Raw genomic sequence first — 25,833 nt, forward strand, 5'->3', positions numbered from 1 at the left:
AATGTTTTCAAAATGCTTCAAGTCAGCATGTCCACCCATTACATGGTAAATTTCTTTTCTCTGTTAAATAGCTAGTCTTACCAAATAAAGGGAACAGAAGAGTTTTATCCTGGGTCGGCTTTATTCCATCCTCCGTGGGTTTTTGATTTGCAGCACTTTCCTCCTGTGGTAGAAGACAGACAGACTTCTGGACTTTACCAGGAGCAAGGACCCAGCCAGTGTTCCAGGAAGTCAGCAATAACTAGATTTGATAGGAAGCAAAAGAAAAGAGATCTAGACCTCTTGAGGGGATCACACACACACACAAACATTCATAATATGAAGGATCGCTGGGAGGCTTGGAATCCAAATTCTGATAGGCAAAGGATAATCCAAACAAAAGAACAAAAGGACAAGTTCACAGGTGCACAGCATCATCGCTGTAACAGCAGGCTTAGCACAGATAACTATAGACTTATCTGTGGACTTACAGCACCAGGTAGTTTCCAGACCCAGTCTGTAAAAGAATGGAGACTTTCTCAGTCATTTCTCAATAGCCACACGTGGAACCAACCCTTCCACTCGGTCTTTCTTTTGTCAACCGCAAAGAAGTTTCTTTGAAAATGTTAGCAAATATCTACCTTTTCAAATCACCGTGGCCACTGAGAAAGGTCTACATCGTCTTTGGAGTAGAGTGTTCCACTGGGAAAGTCTTGCCTAAAGCCTCTGCCATTTGAAACACTCCGTATTTCTCTTAACATTAATCCAATTTACTAGCCCTTTTCTGATCAGGGAAGACTGTCAGATTTTCACATCTATCTCTGTGCTAAGAAATCCTTCAGCAAATATTCCCATCAGTCCTTGCATTTATTCAATCAATCATTTGTGTTGCGTGGTCTTTGATCCAAGCACGGAGAACATGGTAAGCAAGCAAACAAACAGAATACAATACAGAAGTTCCCGTGTTCATGAAGCTTACTTCTAGATGGGGTGACAGGCAGAGAGGATCAGAGGGCACACGAACCTACAAGTAGGCAAGAGTAAGACAACATGGGCCGATGCGATAGTCTCTCAACCTGTGGGTCAAGACCACTTTGGGGTCTAAATACCCTTTTACAGGGGTCACATAACAGATATACTGTATATCAGATATTTACAGTATGATTTGTAACAGCGGGAAAATTACAGTTATGAAGTAGCAACAAAAGTAGTTTTATGGTTGGGGGTCACCACAGCATGAGACAATTAAAGGGTCGCAGCATTAGGAAGATTGAGAATCACTCTGACAGAGCTACTTGTGGGGAGAATGTTTAGGAGCCCAGGGAGTGTGTTAGTTAGAAAACGTATTGCTGAGGACAAAATACTTGACAACTTCAGGGAGTAGGGTATTTTGGTTCTCAGTTTGAGTACACAGTCTACCATGACACGGAAGTCCGGGCAGCTGATCACGTGATGTCCACCAACAGGAAGTAGGGAGAGATGACTGTGGGTGCGTAGCTTGCTTCTCATTTTCTTTCATTCCAGGACCTCAGCCCAGGGCATGGGGCCATGCGCAGTTACGATAAGTCGTCCAACCTTAACCTAACCTGGGAACTCCCTCGCAGATGTGCCAGAGATTGGTTCCCAGATTATCCTAAATCACATCAACTTGACAAGTGAGACAATATCTTAGAGAGGGACCCAGCCATGTGAAAGCCAGCAAAGAGGGCTGAAAATGGAGGAATGAGCAATGCCCACTCCGTGATCCAAATGTAACAATTACGATGAAGTATGAAGGAAAGAAAGTCAGTGTGGCTGCTTAAGGATGATCAAACTCAGAAACAGCTGGAGAGGCTGGGAGATGGTGAGCCAGACTCCCTAGGGAGCACCGCTTACAGTATAGCAGGATTCCAGGTTTTGTAAAAATCCTCTCGCAAACTGACCATCAGTTACTCAGATGGCCTGGGACCAGAAGTGCTTCTGAGTGTACAGCTTTCTATATTGTATCTGCGTTTTAGTTCTTGTTTTTCAGCCAGCCTGAAGCCCTTCCGCCTGTGTTTTGTTTTGTTTTGTTTTGTTTTTTGAGTGTTCTGCTGCGTATAATGGTAACCCTGGATATAGCCTTTAACGCACTCAACAGACATATAGCCCAAGGCTCGTCTCCCTCCATCCCTGCACCCGGGACGGTTTGCACTGTGTGCTTCAAGCATGGCTGCTGCCACAGTGCTGTCAGCAGCTTCTGACCTGTGCTTTAACACCTACCAGCTCATCACAGCCTGAGAGTCCACCCCAGAATGCTCTTCTCTCAGCCAAAAGACTCAATCCTTACTGGACTCTTGTTTTTTCCCTAACAGGAATAGTTATGTTAAGTAATGATTCATTCATTGCACTACACAAGGGCTAGACTTCAATTTTTGTGAGAAAGGGGAGTTTAAAAAGAAGAAAGTGTGAAGAAGAAGAAAAGCAGGAGCAAGGAAGGAGACACATTAGTGAGGAGTGGAAACTCGAGAACATCTTTTAGCTGTGGTGGGCTGGAGCCATAAGGTGTGCTACTAAGGTTTCTGAGTTATTCCTTGGAGATTCCTAATTCTAGGCATTGCACCAAATCTTTGGTAGACACTTATCTTCTCCACAAAATAAGTCTGAGGGAGGACCAGTGTGATGTCCATTTTATTAATGAGGAGAAAGACTTGTAATTAAGAATTTGCCCCAAATCCTTGAGTCAGTAAGTGACTTTCACATCTAATAAGGGAAGTAATTTGTGGAACGCTTGCATGCATTTCCTGCCCAGTATCTGTGACTCCAAGCCAGTGAGTGTTAGCTCTACGGTTGTCTTCAAATGAGCATAGAAATGCATACTGACAACATATGGTATTTAAGAAAATATCCAATTTCATTGACTTGGAGGGTTTTTTTTTTTTGTAAGTTAATTAGCTATCCAAATACACATTTATTTCAAATCCACGCTGCTGTAATTCTTTCAAAATGTGTATCTGCTAATCTCACTGTATACTTCCCTTGGTCAGAAAGGCAAATAAATACTAATTCAGCTTCGAATTTGGGAACTTAAATGCACTCAGGTTAGAAATCTCAATTATGGAACAGTGATAAAAAATACAGCCAATAGCTCTGAAAAAATAGATTCTGAAAGAATTCCAATGATCAGGTAATATGAATTGTTGCTGTGTGACATCGAATAAGAGAAACTCTTTTTTCCAAAACTTGGTTTCTTGTAAAAGTCATTTGTATGTATTTAAAGGCATTGCAAATTTGCTATATTTTTAGACCCTGTTTCTGCAAAATTTTGTGACAAATCCCGAAGCTATGAAAACAAACACTTTCATGGTGTTTGAAGATTTTTCAAAGAGTTTAGCCATCACCTAAAATAATAAATTGGCATCAAATGTATCCTGTAGACATTGCTATGGCATACTTAATGTTGCTAAATATATAAACCTCCTGTTTTCAATTTATCTTAAGGTTTAATGCTACAAGCATGAAAGTAAAAGTTAGGTGGGCAGTTTTAATTTTAAAAAGTTTACAGATTAATCCATTTCCCATGATGTCACATAAAATATACTCCAGAGAATAGAGGAACGGACTTTCTAAACTCTCAATTACGCCGGGGGCTAGAGTGATAGCTCAGTGGTTAAGAACAAGGACTTCTCTTGCCAAGGACCTGAGTTCAGTGCCCAGCACCCACCTTGGGATGCTCACAGTGGTCCATGACTCTAGTGCCAAAGGATTTGATGCCCTCATTTGGCCTCAGTGGGCAACTGCACTCAAATGCACATACCTTCCCCACACATACATAATTTTAAAACTAAAAATAAATCTTTAAAAAAACGGGAAATGGACACTTCAGCTTATTTAACAACAGGAAAACTTTGTAAGCAAGTGAGCGTCCTTCACCTCAAATAATTGTTTTTTTAGTGAGGCATGGTTATGATTCAAGGACTCAGGAGGCTGAGGTAGGGGGATCATGAATTTAGAGTCACCCTGCGCTTCACTGCGAGACTCTTTAAATAAACAAACAAACAATGTTTTCCCTTTAATAATAGTATAATCATAAACTAAATATTTATGTTCATAAATACAAAATTATAAACATGATATGATCTATCACTTTAAAACATATGAAAATTAAATAAAATTATAATTAATCTTGCCATTAAAACAATTGTATTTTCTTCAAGTTTTTTTTCCCTCAGACTCTTTTTGAGCGTGTATTATAAGGACAATTTCACCTGATGCTTCTTTTGATGCTGCAGAGTTTGCATGCATGCCAACATTGTGAGTGGACCACAGAATGTTCCTGTAAAAGTGGAGCTGCTCCCACTGTCCAAATCACTTGGTTTATTTTTCTTGGAGTTTAAGGAACTGGTCTCCACCAGACTGGTCACTAGAAGTTGTTCTTGGTAGAAATGAACGCAGGGAAATAAGCACCAAGGAAGGACAGGAAAGCAGAAGGACAAAGAAAAATCTCTGGGCAGGCAGGGAGAGACAGGAACTAATTCTGTGCACATGCAGAAATCCTCTTAAAAGAGTGTGGGCCCTGCAGAGACTTTCTTCTCAGGAGGTCCAACACCCAGCATACCTTCCTAACCCAGTGCAAAACTGTTTGTGTGTTGGAAGATGTTCTTTGTAAGCTTCAGCACATCTCTGGCATCCTCCAGTTCTCCTACTCTTTTGTTCAGTGTTAGATGCTGTCTGTCTTCCCATCTCTATCTGTGCCTGCATATTTCCTCTACTCTGGTAGAGATGGGAATGGAAATAGAACTCAGTTGGTAAAGTTCTTGCCTAGCATGTATGAAGTTCTGGGTTCAAAATAAACTAGTGCAAGCTTGTAATGCTAACTAGTACTTGGGAAGTGGAGATTCGGGCAAGCATGGGAGATGTGAAGCTCTGAGGCTCCCCTCCCTGGGACAGAGGGAGGATGGGAGAGATTCAGTCATCTAAGAACTATTCAGGTAGTAGAATCCTAGAATCTCATAGTTGAAGGACCAACGGCTCTTGGCCATCTGCTCAGCTTGACCCTCCCCTCTCAGTGTGGTACAGGAGCAACACAAGTACTTGCAGCATCACCTAGTGTTGAGTCAGTGCAGGCTTTCAAGCCTCACTCCAGACCCAGGTTCTGAACCTACAGTTTACAAATTTGGTCCCAGGCTATGTATTTATGCATTCAAATTAAAACAGAAAAAAAAACAACAAAAAAAAAAAAAAAAAAAAAAAAACCATTTACCTAAGACACTTGGAATCCAACCCATTGTTCTTAATTGGACATAACGGTCTCCTCAAAACTCCATTGTCTGCCATGTTTGTCCCTCCATTGGTCATGAGCTGTAGAATGGGAATTTTTCTGTGGCCATGGGAGACCTGGACCAGCAAGCTTCCCTGGTGGCACACCTCCAGGATTTGGCTTTTCTTGCCACATCAATCATTCAAACTGTATCCGGGTTTCTCCTTTCACCAACAGAGGAACCTTAGGTCCCGATACCTGACTCCCTAGACCATTAATATCCAGTAGAAATATAAAGTGAGCCACATACATAACTTTATTTTTTTTCTAGTAGCCTCGTGGACTACATACCACATACATATTACATGAACAGATGGGTTCATGTAATAATGTTTTGTTTAACTCAAGTATCTTAAAACTATTTAGACACATGGCACCAACTGCCTATTAAGTACTTCATAACCAAAGATTTCCAGATGAGACAGTGAAGGCTTGAGTTATACTGGTACCTCCCACAGCAAACCATATTGTGCCTTGGCTCCCTAGACTTTTTCTCCTTTTTAAATCTTTGAGGATGCCTTCTTTCTTCTCCCTTTGTGTGTGTAAATGTGGGGACAGCACATAGCAGTGCTGAGGGCTGAAAGCAGAGCCTTCCACCTGCTAGGCTCCTGCTCTGCCATTGGGTTTTATCTCCAATCTTCCTCTTCTTTATATTTTGAGTAAAAGTCTAAATTTTGCAAGCTGACCTTGAACTCATTCTGCAGTCCCAACAGTCCTTGAAATGAACCTGTTTTAAAGAGTTATGGGAAAACCACGCCTCTAGTTCTGTACTTCCATTCGCCTTGAGCATTGCCAGTAGGCGTTGCCTCACTAGAGAACATCATTCCTTCCTTCCATGAAGTCTATGGACACTTTGACAATCGCATCACTCTTAGCCTCATGGAAGTATTTGAACCTATTGGTCACTGCTATCTCCCTCTTGGTTTCCTTCCAGACACATTGACAGCCCCTTATTCTCCTTTACAAATCTAGGGCCACCTTCTATCCTTCCTGTCTCGAAGTCTCTCCTGTCCTTGATTTCAGGTCCCCTCTACCTGCTACTTTTAATTTCCAGCTTCCTTTCCAACAGCCCACTCAGTATCTATATTAGATGTCTCATAGAATTTAAAAAGGAATTCTTGATTTACAACATGTTTCTCAGAGAAACACACACACCTCTAAGTGTGCACCTCGTTAAATAGCTCTTGGCTTACCAGGCAACTCAATATGTTGCTAAGAGTAAAGTTTTCTTTCCCGATAATTCCCCACTGCATTCTACCAATAAGTCCTGGGTCCTATGTCCGAAAAATGTCTTTGAGCTTCGAGGAGTGTCCAACTGAACTACCTTCAATGGATGAGAGATACACATTCAGGTCTATACAAAATCATAAACATAAGACATTATGGGGGAGGGGGTATGTAACTTTTTAAAAAAAAATATTAGATACAGTGGAATCTCAGGGGCGGTCATTAGGTTATGATGATGTAGACCTCCTGAATGGGATTAGTGCCTTTATGAAAAGGCCCAGTGTATTGACCTTAAATGGCCTTCCTTGTTTTCATCTCCAGCCGTTCACTGTGGCTCTTTCTGCTTCAGCAGTGAGAGATACAGAATCTGCCAGACCCTCTGCTGCTTCAGGTCTCTGTCCTCAACTCAGATTGTCACAAATTGCCTGTTCTGACTTCCCTATTCTCAGATATTTGGCTTTTTCTATTCCGCATTGGTTTTAAATATTACCTCCTAGATGGGTTTTCTCAGCTGTTCTATGCCCTTGTGCCCTGGCTTATTTCCATGAGAAGCATGTGCCTTTTGTTACATTTTATTCTTCTCTACTCTGGCACTATTATTGTCTAGAGATGGTTTATTTATTTATTATTATTATTTATTTCATTCTTCCCTGCAGGGAGGATAAAGGAATTCTGTGCACAGAAGACATTTAGCAAATGCTAACTTAATAATGGGTCTAGAAAGAAGGACACCTTAGCACTCTGTCTGTCACTGACTACCTGCCACATGCCTGACCACCCTTTGTCATGTCCTTGCATCTCTTGATCATATTCAAAAGAGATCAACAGCTTTAGCCAGGAATGAATTGGCAGCTGGAGAAATAGATTCTCAGTAGTAAGATAAATCTAAATTTATGTTTAACACTCCCAATAATAAATAGGGTAGAGAGTCTGCTCATCTGTCTGTAGAAAAGTTATTAAAATCCATTTCTCTAACTCTGTTCCCAAATTGTAGTCTGATACTAGAGGGCTTCCCAAATGTAGGAAGAGCTCATGTTGGGATTTTAGTTAAAGGGACTCTGAAGTGATTCCAAAAATGCTTTGCTATTGGTTGCTGGGATTCTATGACCTACATGTAACCCAGATAGAGGGACGGTGAGTTGTCTGTTTAGGGAGTCATTTAAGTTTGATGGAATGGTCCTCTGGTGCTATGGAAAGTTAGAGTCAAGCAACTTTCTTCCTGATTGAGAAATCAGAATGCTACATTATTTTCCACATAATACTTAAAATTCCCTGAGCTCCCGTTTATTTTCAAGTGAGAATACATAGGAATTGCCCATCCATCTTCATGACCTGTTATGAAAAGATCTCTGATGAAATCATGCACTTGCCTGTGCTCAGAAATACAGAAAGTCTGACACCTATGTATTGGCAGCTTTAAAGTGTTCAAGGCAGAGGCAAATCCCAATGAAGAGACCATTTTGTGGAATCCAGAAAACACATTTTCGTCTCCTTTCACTTGTTATGATAATATCTGTAAAGTACATACTGACATAGCTAATTTCTAAATGAGAACACACACACACACACACACACACACACACACACACACACACACTCCTCTACCTACCTACCTTATCTGGCTGCCTGCTCTGTCTGCCCTCACCTCTCTTACCTGGGAGTAGCCATAACTCCCTGTTTTGTTCTTGCTGTGGACCAGCACTGTAAAACATCGCCACCTTCAGTTAAAAGAGGTCAGTGTGTGCACATGTTGAAAGTATGTTCAGCTTACTCCCAGGCTGTCTTTTTTAAGTGTCTCAGCTTGATGAGTTTTTTCCACTGGCCTTCTGCTGTGTCTCTCTGTACAGTTCCACAAAGTGAAAGAAAAGGGAGAAGGGGGTGTGGACATAGTAAATGTGCCTGGAGTGAACACAAAGCTTAATGCACTTGTAAGGTTTTATACTAATGTCACGATGAAGGACAGCATACTTTTTGCATGACAGAATAACTCTGAAAAGTGTGTGTTTTCTTCAGGCCTACCAATTACCGTTCTGTTGAAACTGTACTTTTGAAGCCTAAAGATTTAAACTTGTCCAAATATTGAGTCTGACTTCATGATAGACTATGCCTCTTTGGTGAAGATGTATCTCTTCCTCCCAGGCTTATGGGACGTGAGTGATTCAGTGAGTTTTCTCAGAACCAAGAAACATGCAGGGATAGTCTGCTGAGGTTTCTGAGCAAGTCTGCAGAGCCACAGACAGAGCTGAGCATAATAAAACATGACACTGACATGTTCAGTAACAGCTGCTTGGTATCAGTAGTCTTTTAAAGACAGAAGGTTGAAAAACCTAAATCGATGACATTTTCCTCGCAGCATGTGAAACAGCCTAACATGAATAGATCCATGAGTAGAATATTTATAGGGACGAAATCATACGTACTTCCCCTTCGACCTCAGGATACCCTCAGTCAAGGGTCTGTGATGTCAGTGAAAAGGATGAGCCAGCAACCCCCCGGAACATTCCAGAAACATGTGTTCCTTTTGCACACATCACTCTTTCCAGCATACTGTCCTGACACAATTCTCCGAGGCCAGAGTTCACTCAGTCATCCCTGGGCTCAGGTTTCAGACTAATCTTTCGGGCAACACAGATCACCCCAGCAAGTACTCCCCACTAGGGTTCATACCCTTCTTCCTATGGTCTGGAGGTAACGGGAGCCACCTGTCATCACTTCTTAGAGCTCCTTTGGTGCTTGTTTGGCACGGGTCTGCTACAGACTTTACTTGACCAGTGGCAAGGAAACTCATGACTAGCATTAACAATCCCAGTTGTTCATAGTTTCCCTCCCATTGAGGTGAAGGCAAAGGGAAAATGGGCAGAGCTGGAATGTACATCCTTGCCTAGGATGTACCAGGCCCCAGGTTTGATCCCCAGCACCACATAAACTGAACATTTTGGTGTCTTGTCATTTAAGCATTCAAGATGTGAAGGCAGGGGCATCAGAAGTGCTACATAGCCAGTGCAAGGACGTCCTGGGCTACATGAAACCCTATATTTAAAAAACAAAGGAAATTGAATGCTGGATAATACATAGGGTATATCCCTAAAGCAGCCTACATTAAGGCTGCTATGAATATGTAGTTTGTTATTTATACTTAAATTAAGATAAATTTTACCAGATGGCTTCTCATGGAAAGTAGAATCCATTTCACTTGACACAATACTTTCTCTTCTCATTGTCACATGCTTATGTTCTAATATGGGCACAGGTCTCCTATATTTAGAAGTAAAATAAATGGGCATTTTAGGAGCCAACATTGATGTTTAGTCTTAAAAATTGAGTCTACCATGGCGACAGCAAACGGTCCATTATCTTCTTAAAGAAAACAATTTATCAAGCCCAGGAGCCAGAGAATTATGTGTCAGCAATCGTCTCGGCCTCATAATTATAAATTTAGGAGAATCTGGTAAAATGCATGAATCCAAAAGAATTATAGTGTTTCATTGTGAGTCAGAATAAAGAACCCTGTTATTTGCACACATTCTCCATCATCAGAGATATTTAGAGTGGATCAGATCTAAGCAATGATATTGTCTAACCTTGTTATTTTCCAGATGAGGAAATTCAAGTAAAGAACCTTCTTGTGGATGGGGGAAGTTCTGACAGGGTTTCTCTGTGTAACCCTGGATGTCCTGGAACTCACTCTGTAGGCCAGACTAGCCTTAAACTCATAGATCCACCAGCCTCTGCCTCCTGGGTCCTGGAATTAAAGGTGCCACAACCACCACCACCCAGCAAGAACTTCTTGAGATTGCATTAAAGTACATCACTATGCAATAGTTGTCTGAGTCACTTCAATAACTATCTTTCAAATTCTCACCTCAGTTAAAAAAAATGGACTCATTATAATAAAACTTATTTCTTATATTTTGCATTTTTTGGCTCAATGTACTCCTTCCTCCCCCTTCTCTTCACTCACTCATGGAAAGATTAAGTCACCAAACCCCATTGTCTTTGAGGAACTTTGTTGGACAGTGAGCGGGTTATAAGCAAAAATAGCTTCTCGGGGAATTGGTGTCCTTGAAGCACCCTCAGGACGAAGAGAGACTCCAGACTTCCTGCACTTACCTGGGAACTGAGGAGCAAAGAGTAGCCATTCCCCGGGAGAGTAAGCAGAAGTGGCTCGATGGGACAACCCTGGCTGTCTCCCGGTGTGATGAGTATGAGTCTCTGGTAGGGACAACAGCAAAGGCTTTATAGGAAAGGCAGAATAGGCCCAAAGGCAAGACCAATGGTAAATAGCCATGTATCCAGAAAGCTGATTTAGCATTAGAGAAGAGGGGGGGAAGGCAGGAGTATGGGAATCTCGAGCACTGAGAAAAGAAGGTAAATTATAAAGTTAATTAAAAAAAAATAATTACTGCATGTCATGCTGAAGATTTTGCTAAGAACAAAGAAGCCAGTGTCCACAAACCTTGTATCTTGAGTGACATTTTACATCATGTGTAATCCTCCTGTTAATTGATTGCTTACAAAAGCCACTGACCCTGAAGCCTGCAGTCAGTTTATTAAGGGATACTGTATATTTGGGGAAGAAATTAAATTCAAGCACCAAAGTAAGATTCCTTCAATACATGAGGAGGAGGAAGAAGATGAAGGCTGAACACTGAAGACTTCTCTGATACTGTGAGTGAGATGTGTTTGTCATGAGTCATGGGGTGTGTCTGCCCCAGTGGGGTATTCATCCCATGCCCAGGGCAATATCATTTTAGGAGATATGGGACATCTAAGGCTTGGCAGCTAATTTGACAAATTGGACTTTACCCAAGGAGGAATTAAATGGGTTAAAAAAAGAGAGACCAATGAGAGAAAAGAAATTAGTTAGTGGTGGTTGTGGAAAAAGATTCCAGTGTAGCCCAGTGAGAGTACACATAAGGAAGGGTCCAGGGATTTACCAGGGATTCAGGATAGAGCCACAAGATGGTATCAGAGGGATGTGGGTTAGAGGTCAAGAGAACAAAGATACTATCCTTGAGGGTAAATGACTTGGGAGGCTAGAAAAATGACCCTGTGGTCATTTAAACCAGGATTAAGAGGATAGGGGGAGGGGTTGAAGAAGGAGAGGAGGGGAACCAGACTGAGGTGTAGCAAGTCAGAGCCCTGGATTAGGATACAAAGCCAACCAGGGAGCCTTGCATATTCTAGATCCATGATATTTCTTGTTGGGAAAACTGTCTGGCTTTTTGATGGTTATGGGGTAACTGAAATTGTCTTGCTGGTGCTCACAGCATCTCAAACGCCAGCTAGATTATAGGAGACTGTTCAGTCTATAAATCACCACCATAAACATTCACCTCGCCGCTGATGGTTTTAGAAAATTTGTGACTCCATCCAATAGACAAATTGAAGGCATGCCAGGCATCTTTACTGCCCTAAGGTGTTAAAAGTGAGCACATTTAAGAGCAAAACATCATTAAAAACCTACTTAGGTAAGCAATTTGCGGGGATGTTTTGAAGGATGGAGAGATACATTAAACACAGATATTGTTCTCATAGAACTTATAAAGATGGAGATAAAAATTTCCAGGGATTTAAATTATGTTCGTGTATCAAGTATCTATGCATCATTTCTAAAGAAATCTAGCCTGGAAAGTTCTCCAAGTGGCCATTGCTACTATGAAATTTGTTCCCGTGGATGACAAGAATGTTCTGATGGTTCTGGAGCAGCGCAACAATAAACTGAATTTGTTGGTACTCTTAAAGAGTTGAAAGGGAAAATCTTGCCTGCCGTTAGTAATTGTTTTCGTATGCTGTGTATGCGTTCAGCGTAGGAGAAGTACATGGCTGTTGGTCTTTTGTTTGTTGCATTTCTGCTCATCCAAATCTGTGACATAGCAACAAGTTTGAGCATTCTCATGAAACCCATTAGTTCTGTTTCCATAAGTAGGTTTTCTTTCCTCCTTGGTGGCCAGGCCTAGCAGGCACAGACTTCACCCTTATGCCTGCAAACCAGCCGTAGGCTTGAGGGAGGAAAAAGACAACATGCCCAAATGTTGACACTCCTTCTTCAGTTTCTAGATCTTTCTGGGGGGAAAGATGTGTTTTCATAAAACATAGACAGAATTCATTTACATAGAGCTTTCCCTTAATGGCTCCTGTAAGGATAGAACAGCTGAGAAACATACGGTATCCATTTCCCTGTATCACTTGGGGAAAAAAGTTCACATGTAAATAAAGCCAACATAAAAGAGTGGCCCTTTGAACCAATGGCCTTCTATAATGCATAAATATATCAGGAAAGCACACTCGGTGTATTGACCCACTAAGTCATATGGCTTTAAATATTTTTAATCCATTATGAGATTCATAGTTTTTTTAGAAGCTCCAAAGAATCAAGGTTATGGACAAAATATCATCAGATGTCATGCCAAATAATAAGCATTCGTCTCATAATGTCTATGAATAAGCTTCCCCACAATCTTTATAGACTCGGGGGAAGTTAGTGAGTAAAATCAAATGCCTATTTATACCTTACAAGCTCCACGTTTTCTGTTTCCCTGTTGTTTATGTGAATCAAGCACTCTGTGTTCCCCAGGCAGAGAAAATGTTCTTAGCAGAAATTTCTGGCAAATTATAACTGCTCATAGTTTAATATTTTAAAACAGAAAAGGACATATTAAAGATAGAAAATTTTCTCATTTTACAGAAGACTGATTGGAATTATTAGTCATTGCCTTTATATATTGACATTGCATAAATGACTTTAAAGACTCTAGCTTTCTCTGGCGATTTTTAACTCCTGTGGGCTTATTCGCAGAACTTAGTCCCCTCCCGTGAAATTAAACTGCAAATACCTCAGAAGGATTCACTTTATGCATGTTAAAAGATTGATGAATTGTACAAAGTGAGATTCAAGGTCACATACTTGTATCCGATAATTGTGTGCTTCGGGCCAAGCATTGCATATGGCTCAGAACTCTGGCCACAAAATGGTGAGGGTAAGGGAGTGGGGAGTCTGAAGACATCTAGACACCTTCCTACCCTTCTGGGTAGCCCTTGCTATATATATGTTGCTCACTGGGAAGAAGCCATTCCTCATCTCATAGCTTTTAGTGTTCTCTCCAAGAGCCAGAAGAACCTCGGGGGTGTGCTGTGTACTATAGACCTTCTCAACCCAGGTGAAGAGAACTCATGATTTTATGATAAAGGCACTCAGTCATCTCTCTGCTTTATTCCATAACTTCTCTGGATGCTTTTAGGACACATCTCAGCATAAGCAATGACTAGTAGTACCAAATTTAGGTAACTATTAAGGAGCTCTTTAGCTATAAGAACTAGTCATTAGCAGAGCCTCTTGTAAAAGTTATAGACCTGAGCACACCTACTGCCGCAGGGTCTCTCAGTCTTCGCCTGAGCCCAACAGCAAAGACAAGCAGGTTTACTTTGGATTAAGCCCTTCCCAACTGCGCCTGTTTGGGGGATACAGAGGAGCTGGGAGGAAGCCTTACCGGTCTGACATAAGATGATGTAGGCCAAAGGCAGAAGGATAGGAACCTGTAAAGTAGCCTCCAGGAGTGCTGGGTCATCTCTCTGCCTTCTAGGAGAGCAGAGTCTTGGAGAGGATGCAGCTCTGCTGGGAGCAAGAACACTGCAGCTTCTCTGGCCCACCCGGACGTGTGCTACCAAGGTAGCTCGCTTGTAATGAGGCTTACTAAAAGACGTTGTGGTTTTCGCCCTATCTCCAAATGAGTTTGGTTGCCTCCCTGTCTATCTCAATCAGACATAGTTGAATGTAAGTCAGTGTGCTGTCTTTATTTTATCCATAACAAATAAAATAAAATAAAATAAACTATTTTGAGTACTAGTCTAGCTTCTCTATGTGCCCTTCATGACTTCTCCTTGCTCCAGCTTTTCCTGCCTTCCCCAAAACGGAGGGCAATGTTACCCTAAGGAGTTCCCCAGAGACCCACCACCACCACCATGCTACATGGGCAGGGTATGGACACCTAGAGGCCTGCTTGCTGCCCCTCCATATGGTGCAGACAGTATTGCTGCCAGCCTAGTGGCCCACCATTGTAGCAGGAGCCGCTACAATATGCAACTCTATGGTGAACAGATGGGAGAGAAAGACAAGTGGAACGGTTTGAGTATTATGACAAGAGACAGAACTGGAGACGCTAGGGTGGAAAGGAGTAACCTGCTGTGAGTAGCCAGACCCACCACCTGAGGCCATGGTGAGGCCTCAGCCTGTGTTGCTACTGAGGGTCCTGTCTAGGTCCTGTAGCCACACAGGTTGGTCTCTGTGGCTCATATTACCACTAGAGACCATGGGGAAAAGTCCCTGGTAGGGGAAGTCCCTTGTAGGGGCAGCCACGAGTGACCTCATGGATATTCAGGGGCTGTGCAAAACTGGCCTCACCCATCACTAGCTTCGGTGCTCTCGAGAGCTAGCCCCACTTGTCACCATCGGCAGCAGGCCCTGCATCTCTCCAGCTTCAGTGTCCGGTACAGTGGACCATGTGCCTCACTAAGACAACACCAGGGAACTGGCCTTAATGGCCAAAATCTACATCATCTGTGAACTGTTGGAGCCTGTGAGAGGGCCAGTCCTGCTGATCAAAGCTGCAGGATCTCCATGACACAGGGCAACAACAGCATAACTGGGAGAAGTCCCGGTGAGGATCCAATATTGACAGTGTCACAGAAGCCAGAGACCTCAAACCAGACCAGTGACTCATTGCGGTGAACGTTTGCAAGTGAAGATGCGTGGCCAGAAGGCCATACTGTAGAGCACTCTGACACACTACAGCTTCTGCTGGAGATATTTTCATGCTTTGTTTCGTTTCATTAATTTTTTGTTTGTGTGTTTTTATTTTCTTTGGAGAGTTGTTGCAGGGGATAGGACAGATACAAGGGGACGGGGAGATGAGTGGGACTGAAGTGCATGATGGGAAATTCACAAAAAAATCAATAAAAAGTTTTTCTTTTTTTAAAGAGTATGTTCTTTTGCCAAATGGAAATGCATTTCGTGGTGTGTCTTGACCTGGTAAGCACCATGAGATGGCCCTGCTGGATGGTTGGCTGGGATACTAATTATAGGGTCCATAGACTCGACCATGGTCGGTCTCCCACGGACAGACCAGCACCTGACCACCTTAGGCTTTTCTTCTCCTACCCTTACCATTGAAGAGAAAGTCACATAGTAGGGCAGAAATTGAGTTTGTAGAGGATAAGCTATGTTCTTCACATGGATGTCTCAAACATTAGAAATGCGTGTACAGGCAAGTTCATGCTTGTGCATGTGTATGTGTGTGCATATAACATTTGCCCACTGGCTTAGTGTGGAAGCCCATTCCTGCTTTGTTTTCTTTTTTCTTTATTGTTTTGTTTTGTTTTGTTTTGTTCGTTTTTGTTTGTTTAGGATGGTGGCAAACACGTAAATAGTACCAGAAATGCCCAGTTATAAAATATCTGTCCGGGTTTATTTATTTCAATTTTCTGCCTTTGTCACTATTGTCACTTTAATTTTGAGTCAGTATGTCATATCTTTTTTTTATCATTCTCTGCCTTGCAGTGATAAGTATAATTTCATCCTCTTAGCATTATCCCTTTGCATGGAGACCTACTGTGAGCATAACCTAAGCGAGCATGTTTACCTACATGGCCAAACTGTGTTCAGATTCCAATTTAATAGTCTCCTCTATTTTTTTTTTTAACAGTTTCTAGCTCTGGCTGGAACTGTGGTGTCTCCACTCTCATTACAAACCCACAAAAGCCCACTGGAATCGCGGATGTATACAGTAAGTTCCGCCCGGTGAAGCGAGTTTCTCCACTCAAGCATCAGCCAGAGACTCTGGAGAACAACGAAAATGAGGACCAAAAGAACAATACAGTGGAATACCAGAAACGGGGGGAGCCTGACCAGGGCCCCCAGTCTGAGGCGCTCAATCCTGAAGATGGAGTCGGGGGGTTGCCAGGCAAGGGCTCAGAGCCCAGCCAGGCTCTGGGTGAGCTGGAACATTATGACCTTGACATGGATGAGATTCTGGATGTGCCTTACATTAAATCCAGTCAGCAGCTGGCCCCTCTCACCAAGGTGACTTCAGAGAAAAGGATTCTGGGTTTATGCACAACCATCAATGGCCTCTCTGCCAAAACCTGCCCTATCGCAAGCACTGAGAACTCCACACCCAACATGACTCCATTTTGTGTTCTTTCTCCTGTGAAAAGTCCTCACTTACGGAAAGCACCGACTGCTCTCCAGAGCCAGCACATGTTCTCTACAGAAGAATCTGAGAGCTCGCCTCCTCTGGGTAAATGTGGCCCTGCATATGAATCAGAAAACCACAGTAAAGACTTCTTAAACAAAGTTTTTAGCGATCCCCATAGTCGGAAAGTGGAGAAGTCTGGGCCAGACTGCAAGCTCAGGTCCTTCCACCTGCAATCTTCAGCAGCAGGAGCCAAAACAGAGGAGCCGATCAATGGCATGAACTGGACCAATGCCCAAGGCACAGAAGAAAGAACTGAATACCTGAAGAAAGTTAGAAGCATACTGAACATTGTCAACGAAGGACAGATATCGCTCTTGGTAAGCATTGTCTGTCTGTCTAATCTATAGACTCCATCTTATAACAGGATGAAGTGAAGGTTTTTTTCACATTTTTGTAGGTTTTTTTTATTAGTTCTTGGAGAATTTCCCACACTATGTCTTGATCATATTCGCCCCCTTTGTTTTGTTAAAAAAAAAAAAAAATCTCTGTTTTGCTAAATCTTGACCTGTGGCTTTAGTTGAGAGATGTGTGTTTTAAACTCGAAGGTTAGAGGTTAAAACGGGGGACACAAATAGCCACAGAAAACTGTTAGCACGGTTTAACATCATCTGAACTCAGCTGGGATAAAAGACAGTTAATCTAAGAGGAAAACAAAGCATGGGGCCCAGCATTGCTTGCCAGTCGAATAGAAACTTCTTTTTCCCCTTTGCTTTTCGAATGGTCCCCCATGCTCTCCCTCTGGTTCTGAGAGGATGTCAGTTTTTAGCTGATGGCAGACCTGCCAGATCTGGGAACAGAGCGTTCTCTGTTTCCCCCTGATCATTATTCAGTAGAGTTGGAGTAGGGGGTTGGAAAGCATTTGCAGCTACAGCTTCCCCTAGAGGTTGATTGTTCTCTGACCCACGAGGGGGATTTTTACTTTGTTCCAGGGCTGCATGTCTAGGGATCGTGAAGAATTGTCTCCAAAGACTCCAGACACAGAGTTACTCGGTATAAGAAATGTCTATTGAGAAGCTCAGCTGAAATAGCATTCCGTCTGTTGCACTTTCTAGCTTCCAGACACTGATCAAATAGTAGCAAGCCTGAGCTCATTCAGGAAAATCACGGCTTCACCGCATTGTGATTCTCCATAATGCTCGGTGTGCATAGGTAAACTATACTATGCATGGCCTGCTATTGCAAACAGGACAATATTATTGAACAATTTTACCAAATGAAGCCATAACTTTTTTTTTCTCTTAAAAAATGTGTTCTCTGTTTTTCCTGGCTGTTTCCTCTTATTCTCTTTGGTTCAATTCTTTCCTTTGTCCCATATATTCAGAAGACCCAAATGCTAATACTGCTCAGCTGAGTTCAAGCAAAAAATTCTACCAAACACTTCATACTCAGAGGACTGAATGTCACGAGAGAGAGAGAGAGAGAGAGAGAGAGAGAGAGAGAGAGAGAGAGAATGTATGTATGTATGTATGTATGCATGTATGTATGTATGTATGTATGTATGTATATACATATAGCCAAAGAACCAAGTTACCTCCAGATACCCCAGATGCCCCTGGGAGTCGTTGGTGTGGAGAGGGACCTGTGAAAGCACCAGTAACCACAGTCATAAGGTACCATGCAAAAGGAGCCAGCCCGGCAAGCCAAACACTCAAAACAAGTACTTCATTCAACAAACCTGTAACAGTCCATAAAACCTAGCCCCATCCCTCGGGCACTTAGCAGGGTGGTGACAGAGATAGAGAAGCTGTGGCTTATCATCAGTTTCACCTCAGTACCTAAAAAAAATCAACTGGAAACCTTCGAAGCTCACTGGGTCTAGCTCCGGGCTCCTCCCTCATGCTGTCCCTTGAGAATGGATGTTCTAAATTGGGGGCTCTCAACCTTCCTAAGGCTGCGACCCTTTAATATAGTTCCTCCTTACTTTTGCGGCTACCTCTTAACTGGAATTTTGCTACTCTTATGAAACGTAATGTAAATTATTTTTAGAGATAAAGGTTTGCCAGAGGGGGTGGCAAACCACAAGTTGAGAAACACTGTTCTAAAGCATACTATAATCAGGGCAAATAAAAATAGCAAGGGACTCTAACTAGATCATGAACTGTTCCTTCCCTGTGCCCAGAGTAGACCCCTGCATGGTGTCTTGTTCCGACTTACTGACTGACGCTTCCCTCCTGCTCTGGACAGCCGCACCTAGCTGCAGACAACCTGGACAAAATCCATGACGAGAACGGAAACAATCTGTTACACGTCGCTGCATCAAAGGGCCATGCGGAATGCCTGCAGCACCTCACGTCACTGATGGGCGAAGACTGTCTGAATGAACGGAACACAGAGCAGCTGACTCCAGCAGGCCTGGCCATCAAGGTGACCACTCGGGGGGGGGGGGGACGCTGGCTACCCTAGGCTGTGACTTTTGATTTAATCTCCTTTTGATTTTAAGGTTTCTTGTGAGCTAAGCTATTGGAAAGGGGAGAGGAAAGAGTGATGGTATTCAATAAGCAGCAAATGAATGTGCTGTGTATAAGAAGTTAATCATGTCAGTCACTACCACTCTGAGATTTTGATGGCATTCCAGCTTATTATCCAACAAGGATAATCTCCAAGTCAGTCCGTAAAGGAAAGAAACCGATGGCCGCATACAGAATTTTTTCATTATTCATAGTGATTGCATTTTGGATTCTTACCCCACCTGGCTCTCTCGGAGAATGTCAGTTTTTCCAACGTGGGAATGAGCAGCATGGAGAATCAGATCAAGGTGTGGTAATAAGGAGGCTAGCCCTTGGCAGCTTCTCTCAATAAGGTGGGCTTTTAATGGAGCAAATCTGAGTTCAAATGTCATCAACAGCATCAAATAACTGAGGGTTTAGCTTTCCAAGACAGCACAATATGCTGTCATACACGAGCATTTACAAATTAATGCCAACAGGGATGGAGTTAAAACCTGGGCCGTCACACACACGCATGCATGCACGCACACACGCACGCAAGAACCTTTATAACACTGCTGCAATAAGAGCATCCGAGATATGACTCATCGTGAAAAGGTTAGCTATTAAACTAAAATGACTGTTAGGATCTTTGGCAAGCAAATGTAGAATTCAGTCATACTTATTAAGAAGCCAGACGTGAAGTTCAAAGAAATCTAATGCAACTTGTCATTCTTCATACGGATTGCTTTACATGGTAGTTAGATTTTCTAAAAGCCAAATAACATCATTTTTATAAATAGAGTTGCATAGGTATTAAGTAGGGGAACTGTCTGGCTAAATAAACCTACTTGTGAATTCACTAAAGAATACATTACAGTAATAATAATAATAATAAGAAGAAGAAGAAGAAGAAGAAGAAGTATCTATCCTAACCCTAATATTCCTTATATGCAAAGCTTATTTTTTTAACTGTAATCCATTTACTTAGTAAGTGAAGTTTTATATGTTAAAAAATGTTTTATTTAACTTTGCTCCATGGTAAAGTATGACTTCAAATTTGCACGGTAAATATTTGTTCCAAAGAAACCTAGGAGACCGGGGGGTTACCTTTCTTTGGTTGTACATGAAGCCATGTCAGATCAGAACTAAGTTTATTGCAACCAAAGTGAGAAAAGAGAAACTGAATCTGCAGAAAAGACCTACCTCAGTAGAGCTGAGCTCTGCGTGTACCAGATGCCAACAGGTACTACGTAATTAGGTACTAGAGGTAACAATTTGAACAAGACATAGTACCTGTTCCTAAGGAGATGATATACCCGGTGAATAAGACAGGTACCTTAGTTACTGGTGATATCACTGCCAGATGATAAGGTCAGTGTCTAGGCCTGTGACATAATCCAGGGAACGATATGGGTATCATGTTGTTATCCCTGGGCATATATGTCAGATAACTTTATAATGACAGATATCCTCATAGTGACAGATATCCTTATAATGCCAGTGAATGTTGGCCCCTGCCATATTTATAGAATGTCTTAGTTTATGAAATGTAATTCTCATTAGTTTTCCTAACTGATGGTGGATGACAGAACATTTCCTCATTATGTAATTGGATGAAAGCATATATTTTCTTAATTGATATGCCCTATTGCTTGTTTTGATAGATTAAAAGTTTTAGAGCGTGAAGGTTCCTAAGAAACACAGTTGCCATTAATTCAACCCTCATTGTGAGTAGCTAACATGAGGTGCTGGCTTATTCTTAAACTTCAGCTACCACACCCAGCTGTCACCAAGAGGTCAGCAAGCTTACAGGGCACTTTGGGTTTTAATTTTGAATGGAAAAAAAGAAAGCACATCTAAAATCCACGAAGCTGAAAAGCTCTTTTAGATTTGGGGGTCTTGGGCTTCCGAATGATCGAGGAAGTATTCTCCTGCTCCATCATTCCATCTGTACTGACACAAACAGTACAAGTATTTCATAGAAGCCCCCTCTCCCTTCACAATGTGGCCTGAAACCTGCAGTTCATTCATTGTGCTTTGGCTGACAAAGAGATGAACTAAGGTGCTAAGACGCCACCAGTCTTCTGGCTTAGGACCTTGTTTTGAACACATGTAGTGAGTGATAATATTTCACTCCCATTAAACAGTTCTAAGAGGAGACTGGAGAAGTGACCCAGTAGATAGGAGCACTTGCTGTTCTTGCAGAAGACCCGGGTTCAGTTCCCATCACCCACTTAGTGGCTCATAACTCACTGTAACTTGAGCTTCGGGGGATGTATCTCTAGTTTCAGGATGCATGAAACCAATAAGTAAATCTTTAAAAATAAAACAGTGTCAAGCCAGCTGCCTGTTATTAGTGACAAACATCCTTGGTACAAATTGTCCAATTTTCTTGCCTAGTATACCTCAGCTGACAGGAGTCATCCAGAAACAAGATGGAATCAAAAGGTCATTTTTAAAAGGGGGCTTTAAAGTCATAACAGTGCTTACAAACAGCACGTTCTCATTCTCAGACTCCTTAAACAGGACACAGTGATGCCCATTATATTACCAAATAACTCCAAGCCCAGATTTGGGCAGGCAAAAGAATTCTGTTGGAATTTAATAATTTTTTTATTGTTTTGTATTCTTGTTACTTGCATTTAAAGCAAGAAATTTTGGTTTCAAACACAGAAAAGAGAAATAATATTTCTTTCTATTCTTTGGACAGTATTTTGCTTAGCTACCCACTTAATTTACCAGACATAAAACTCATCAAAAAGAACTGTTTCTCAGGTGGGAGAGATGGCTCAGCAGTTAAGAGCACTGGCTGCTCTTCCAGAGGTCCTGAGTTGAATTCCCAGCAACCACACTGTGGCTCACAACCATCTGAAATGGGATACCATGCCCGCTTCTGGTGTGTCTGAAGAGAGCAACAGTGTAGTCTCATACAGAAAATAAAAAATTAATTAATTAATAAATAACAAACAACTGTGTCTCACAACGCTTGAATACACCCACTTGTTAAATGCACTGAAAGCCTTGTCTAGGATTCAGTATATATTGGATTATGTAATAAATTCAATAAATTGTAGAGGATTGAAATATAAGCTTACACACTTTACCCATTATAAAACACAATTAGAAACTAACAACAGAAGGAATAGAGTATTCACAAGTTAGTGAAATTAATTCACCCTAAACCAACCATCAGACCAAATCAATCAATCAGTCAATCAATCAACCAATCAATGGGAATTGGGAATGAAAATACTGCACTCTGTTGCCTTCACAGGAAGCATTTATAGCTCTGCTTACAGGGAGTCAAGGAAGAAGGCGGGGCAAGTAGGCAGGGTGGGACCAGATGTGGCAAGTGGGCGTGGCAAGGAGGAAAGTTTTGTCTGACACTTTAGGAACTAGAAAGAAGTAAGACGCACTTAGTCCAGAGCAAGCAAAAGAAAGTAAATAAAAGGACATAAAACGGGGAAGTGGAGGCTAAAACAACAGTAGAGAAAACCAACAAAGCTGAATGTGGTTTTATGAAAAGGTAGGGAAAAAACTTTTAATATAGTTAGACTGACCAAAAAAAGAGAAAGAGGAGGGGATGCGTCTCTGTTTACTACAAGTGGAAGCACGGCCTCACGTTTCTATATTCTGTGTATATGTCATTTCTACGTTCTGTGTATATGTCATCATTTCTATATTCTGTGTATATGTCATCATTTCTATATTCTGTGTATATGTCATCATTTCTATACTCTGTGTATATGTCATTTATGCAAACTGTGTTGCTTCTTGTGTGATCAAGATGGCTCCTGTTTCTTTCTTCATTCAGAAAGAATGAAGTGAATGGTGTCATGGGACGACAGCCTGGGCACTGTTACTGAAGTGGGGGCCTGGAGAAAGAGTAGTCACAAGAACCTGACACAGGTGCTGAGCTGAAAGGCAAAGCTGAATTTGACCCATGACTAGAAGAAAGAGTGGGCTAGCCACAGCTCAAGAGCCAAGAACAGAAGAGACCTCCAACTACCTCCGTTTCTCTGGTCTCTGGCGGCTAATGTGCATTACCCAAATCCAGGCAGAAGCCAGGATGTCAGACAGACACCCCAGACCGACCAGCCCCCAGGGCAGTAAAAAGCACATTACCTGGTCATACCAATAAAGGCACGTGTCATGCGGTGACGAAGACGCATGCTGAGATGTGTTTTTCCACAATTTTGTCCTGTATAAACACCACAAAGAATGTTTACATAAACATGATATAGGTCTGCAGTGTGGTGTTAATGCAGTTAGGAGATGGTAGACATGAAACGCGTTTGGGTACGGCTGGCATAACACAGCATCCTGCTTTACAGTAAACTCTTTGTCATAAGCAGGATTGCAGGCTAAAAGAATGAAGAGCAGCCTCGTACAGTAAATACATAAACCAATAGCACAGATGTTTGCTGTCAAGTGTAATTATGATTTTTTATGAGACCTTCTTACTAGGCAGTCATGTAGCATATCCCTGTAGCTCCAAGGACAGAGTAACATGTTTGTGTGAAAGTGTGTGTGTGCATGTGTGAGAGTCAGTGTGTGTGTGAGTATATGTGAGAGAGTCAGTGTATGTGTGTGAGATAGTCATTGTGTGTGTGTGAGAGAGTCTGTGCATGTGAGAGTGGATATATATGTCCGAAAGAGGCACTGTGTGTGTAAATGTGTGAGAGAATCAGTGTGTGTGCATATGTTATGTGAGTCAGTGTGTGTGAGAGTGTGTGCATGTGTGTGTGAATGTGTGTGTGTGCATATGTATGTAAGTGTGTGAGAGTCTCTGTGTGTATGCATACATTATTTGAGTGTGGGGGGGGGGAGTCAGTGTATATGAGAGTGTGTGAGTGTGTGTATGTATGTTTGTGAGTGTGGTAGGGAATTCTTGACTTGGAATCCTGTTATTCAAATAGATGATGAAGGAAGGAGTTGCCTCTCCTGTCCTCCTCTTACTTTTTCATCTTGACAGATAAAGATTCTAAACGAAAGAAAAAATAGTCCTGTTAGATGCTGCTCACTTGTAATCCCTCCCTGGTTCCATAAACAGAGACCCTTTCTTTGCTCGCACCCCACAGTATGCAAGCTAGACAGGCAATTAGGGGGTCTCACTTGTCTCACGCAATCTCTAAGTAAATCCGAAAGAGGGTAGAGTGTAGTGAACGTTGTGTACATCGGGCCTGTGTGTCTCATTTCACCTTTGCTGTGATGCTAGAAAGGCTCTGTGGCTGCTCTTCACCTGGGAGACAGTTGCAAACCCTGAAGCTAAAGTAACTGTGGCTAAGTGGAAGACCAAGGACTCGCATTCATCTAGTCTGTGTGGATGTTGGTCACAGATTATGACACTCAGTATTCGGTGATGGGTACAGACAGGCCCAACACGTGTGGACTGCAGTTTAACTATTTCCATGCCTTGTTGATGTCTTGAAAGGCTCACAGTGCTGAGAGGAAGATCCCAGTGAGGACTATAGATGAGAGAGAATTTAAAATCCAAAAACATGAGGGTCATGTGACTTCGTAAAACAACTGGCCCTCTAAACCTGCAGCTGGTTTTTCCTGTCTCCTTCTTCATCCTAACTAGCGATAACTTCCCACTGTAGCTGTTTCTGACTTTTATAGTAACATTCTATCTCTTACAAATAATGAATGAATCTTCTATAACATTTTTACCTTTTGAACTTTTTTCCTTAATTTTTTATGTAAATGCATTTATGTATCAAACATATTAATAATATTGAGTATTTTGAGAATCAAATAACACATAAAAATTTGTTCAATTTTTATATTCATATCCTTTCATACCCTAAAAATATCACTAATGAACATTTAATACTATCCATAACTGAGGATTCTATATCTAATGTTGAATACTAAATTGTTTCAAAAGCATACAAAATATTCTTTGGGAATTAAGCATAGTAAAAGAGCATAAAATATTAAAAATGAATCATTAAGAAATATATTTAAAAGCCCTTATACAATACAACCTGGCCTTTTAAACTTTTGATTGTTCCACTAATTAAAATATTTGCTCTGGTTACTTAATGGAAATTATTATTTCAAATATATAAGTATGTTAATTTTTGTGAAAGATATGATAGTATTTTATTTGAAAAATAATTGCTGTGTCTAATAAACTATAATTGATTGAGGCTGGAGAGATGTCTCAGAGATTAAGAGCACTAGCTTCTCTTCCAGAGAACAAGGGTTTGATTTCCAACACCCACAGAACAGCTCACAGCTGTCTGTAACTGTAACTCCAGTTCCAGGGGATCTGATACCCTCTTGTGGTCTCCTGGAGCACCAGGCTTGCATGTATGTTCACAGACATACATGCAGGTGAAACACTAATACACATAAAAATAAATAAATATGTAAATAAAGTAAATTTTAGATGATAGGTACTGATTGCTGGCAATACTATGTGTTGTCCTGAATATGGAAGAAATAGAATGTTCTGATGTTTTTGGTAATTTGAAGTAATTTACTACCTTGGAAACCAGTTTGACAGCTTTTCATAAGGTCAAATATACATCTACCACAATCTTAGAAATTCTAATTCTAAGTCGGGCGTGATGGCACATGCCTTTAATCCCAGCACTTGGGAGGCAGAGGCAGGCGGATTTCTGAGTTCTAGGCCAGCCTGGTCTACAAAGTGAGTTCC

At 41.6% G+C, this 25,833-nt stretch overlaps 1 protein-coding gene across 5 annotated transcripts in view; it reads left to right on the top strand.

The window, feature by feature from the left end:
* Sncaip (synuclein alpha interacting protein) overlaps nucleotides 1-25,833 on the top strand; it is a 144,057-nt gene that overhangs the window by 86,272 nt on the left and 31,952 nt on the right. For all 5 annotated transcript variants that reach the window (XM_021214509.2, XM_021214513.2, XM_021214510.1 and 2 more), the window contains exons 4-5: nucleotides 16,186-17,054; nucleotides 18,922-19,101. In XM_021214509.2, coding sequence (XP_021070168.1) covers nucleotides 16,186-17,054; nucleotides 18,922-19,101 — 1,049 coding nt within the window. The remainder of the gene's footprint in view (nucleotides 1-16,185; nucleotides 17,055-18,921; nucleotides 19,102-25,833) is intronic.

This window comes from Mus pahari, chromosome 15, assembly GCF_900095145.1.
Source record: "Mus pahari chromosome 15, PAHARI_EIJ_v1.1, whole genome shotgun sequence".
Lineage (NCBI taxonomy): Eukaryota > Metazoa > Chordata > Mammalia > Rodentia > Muridae > Mus > Mus pahari.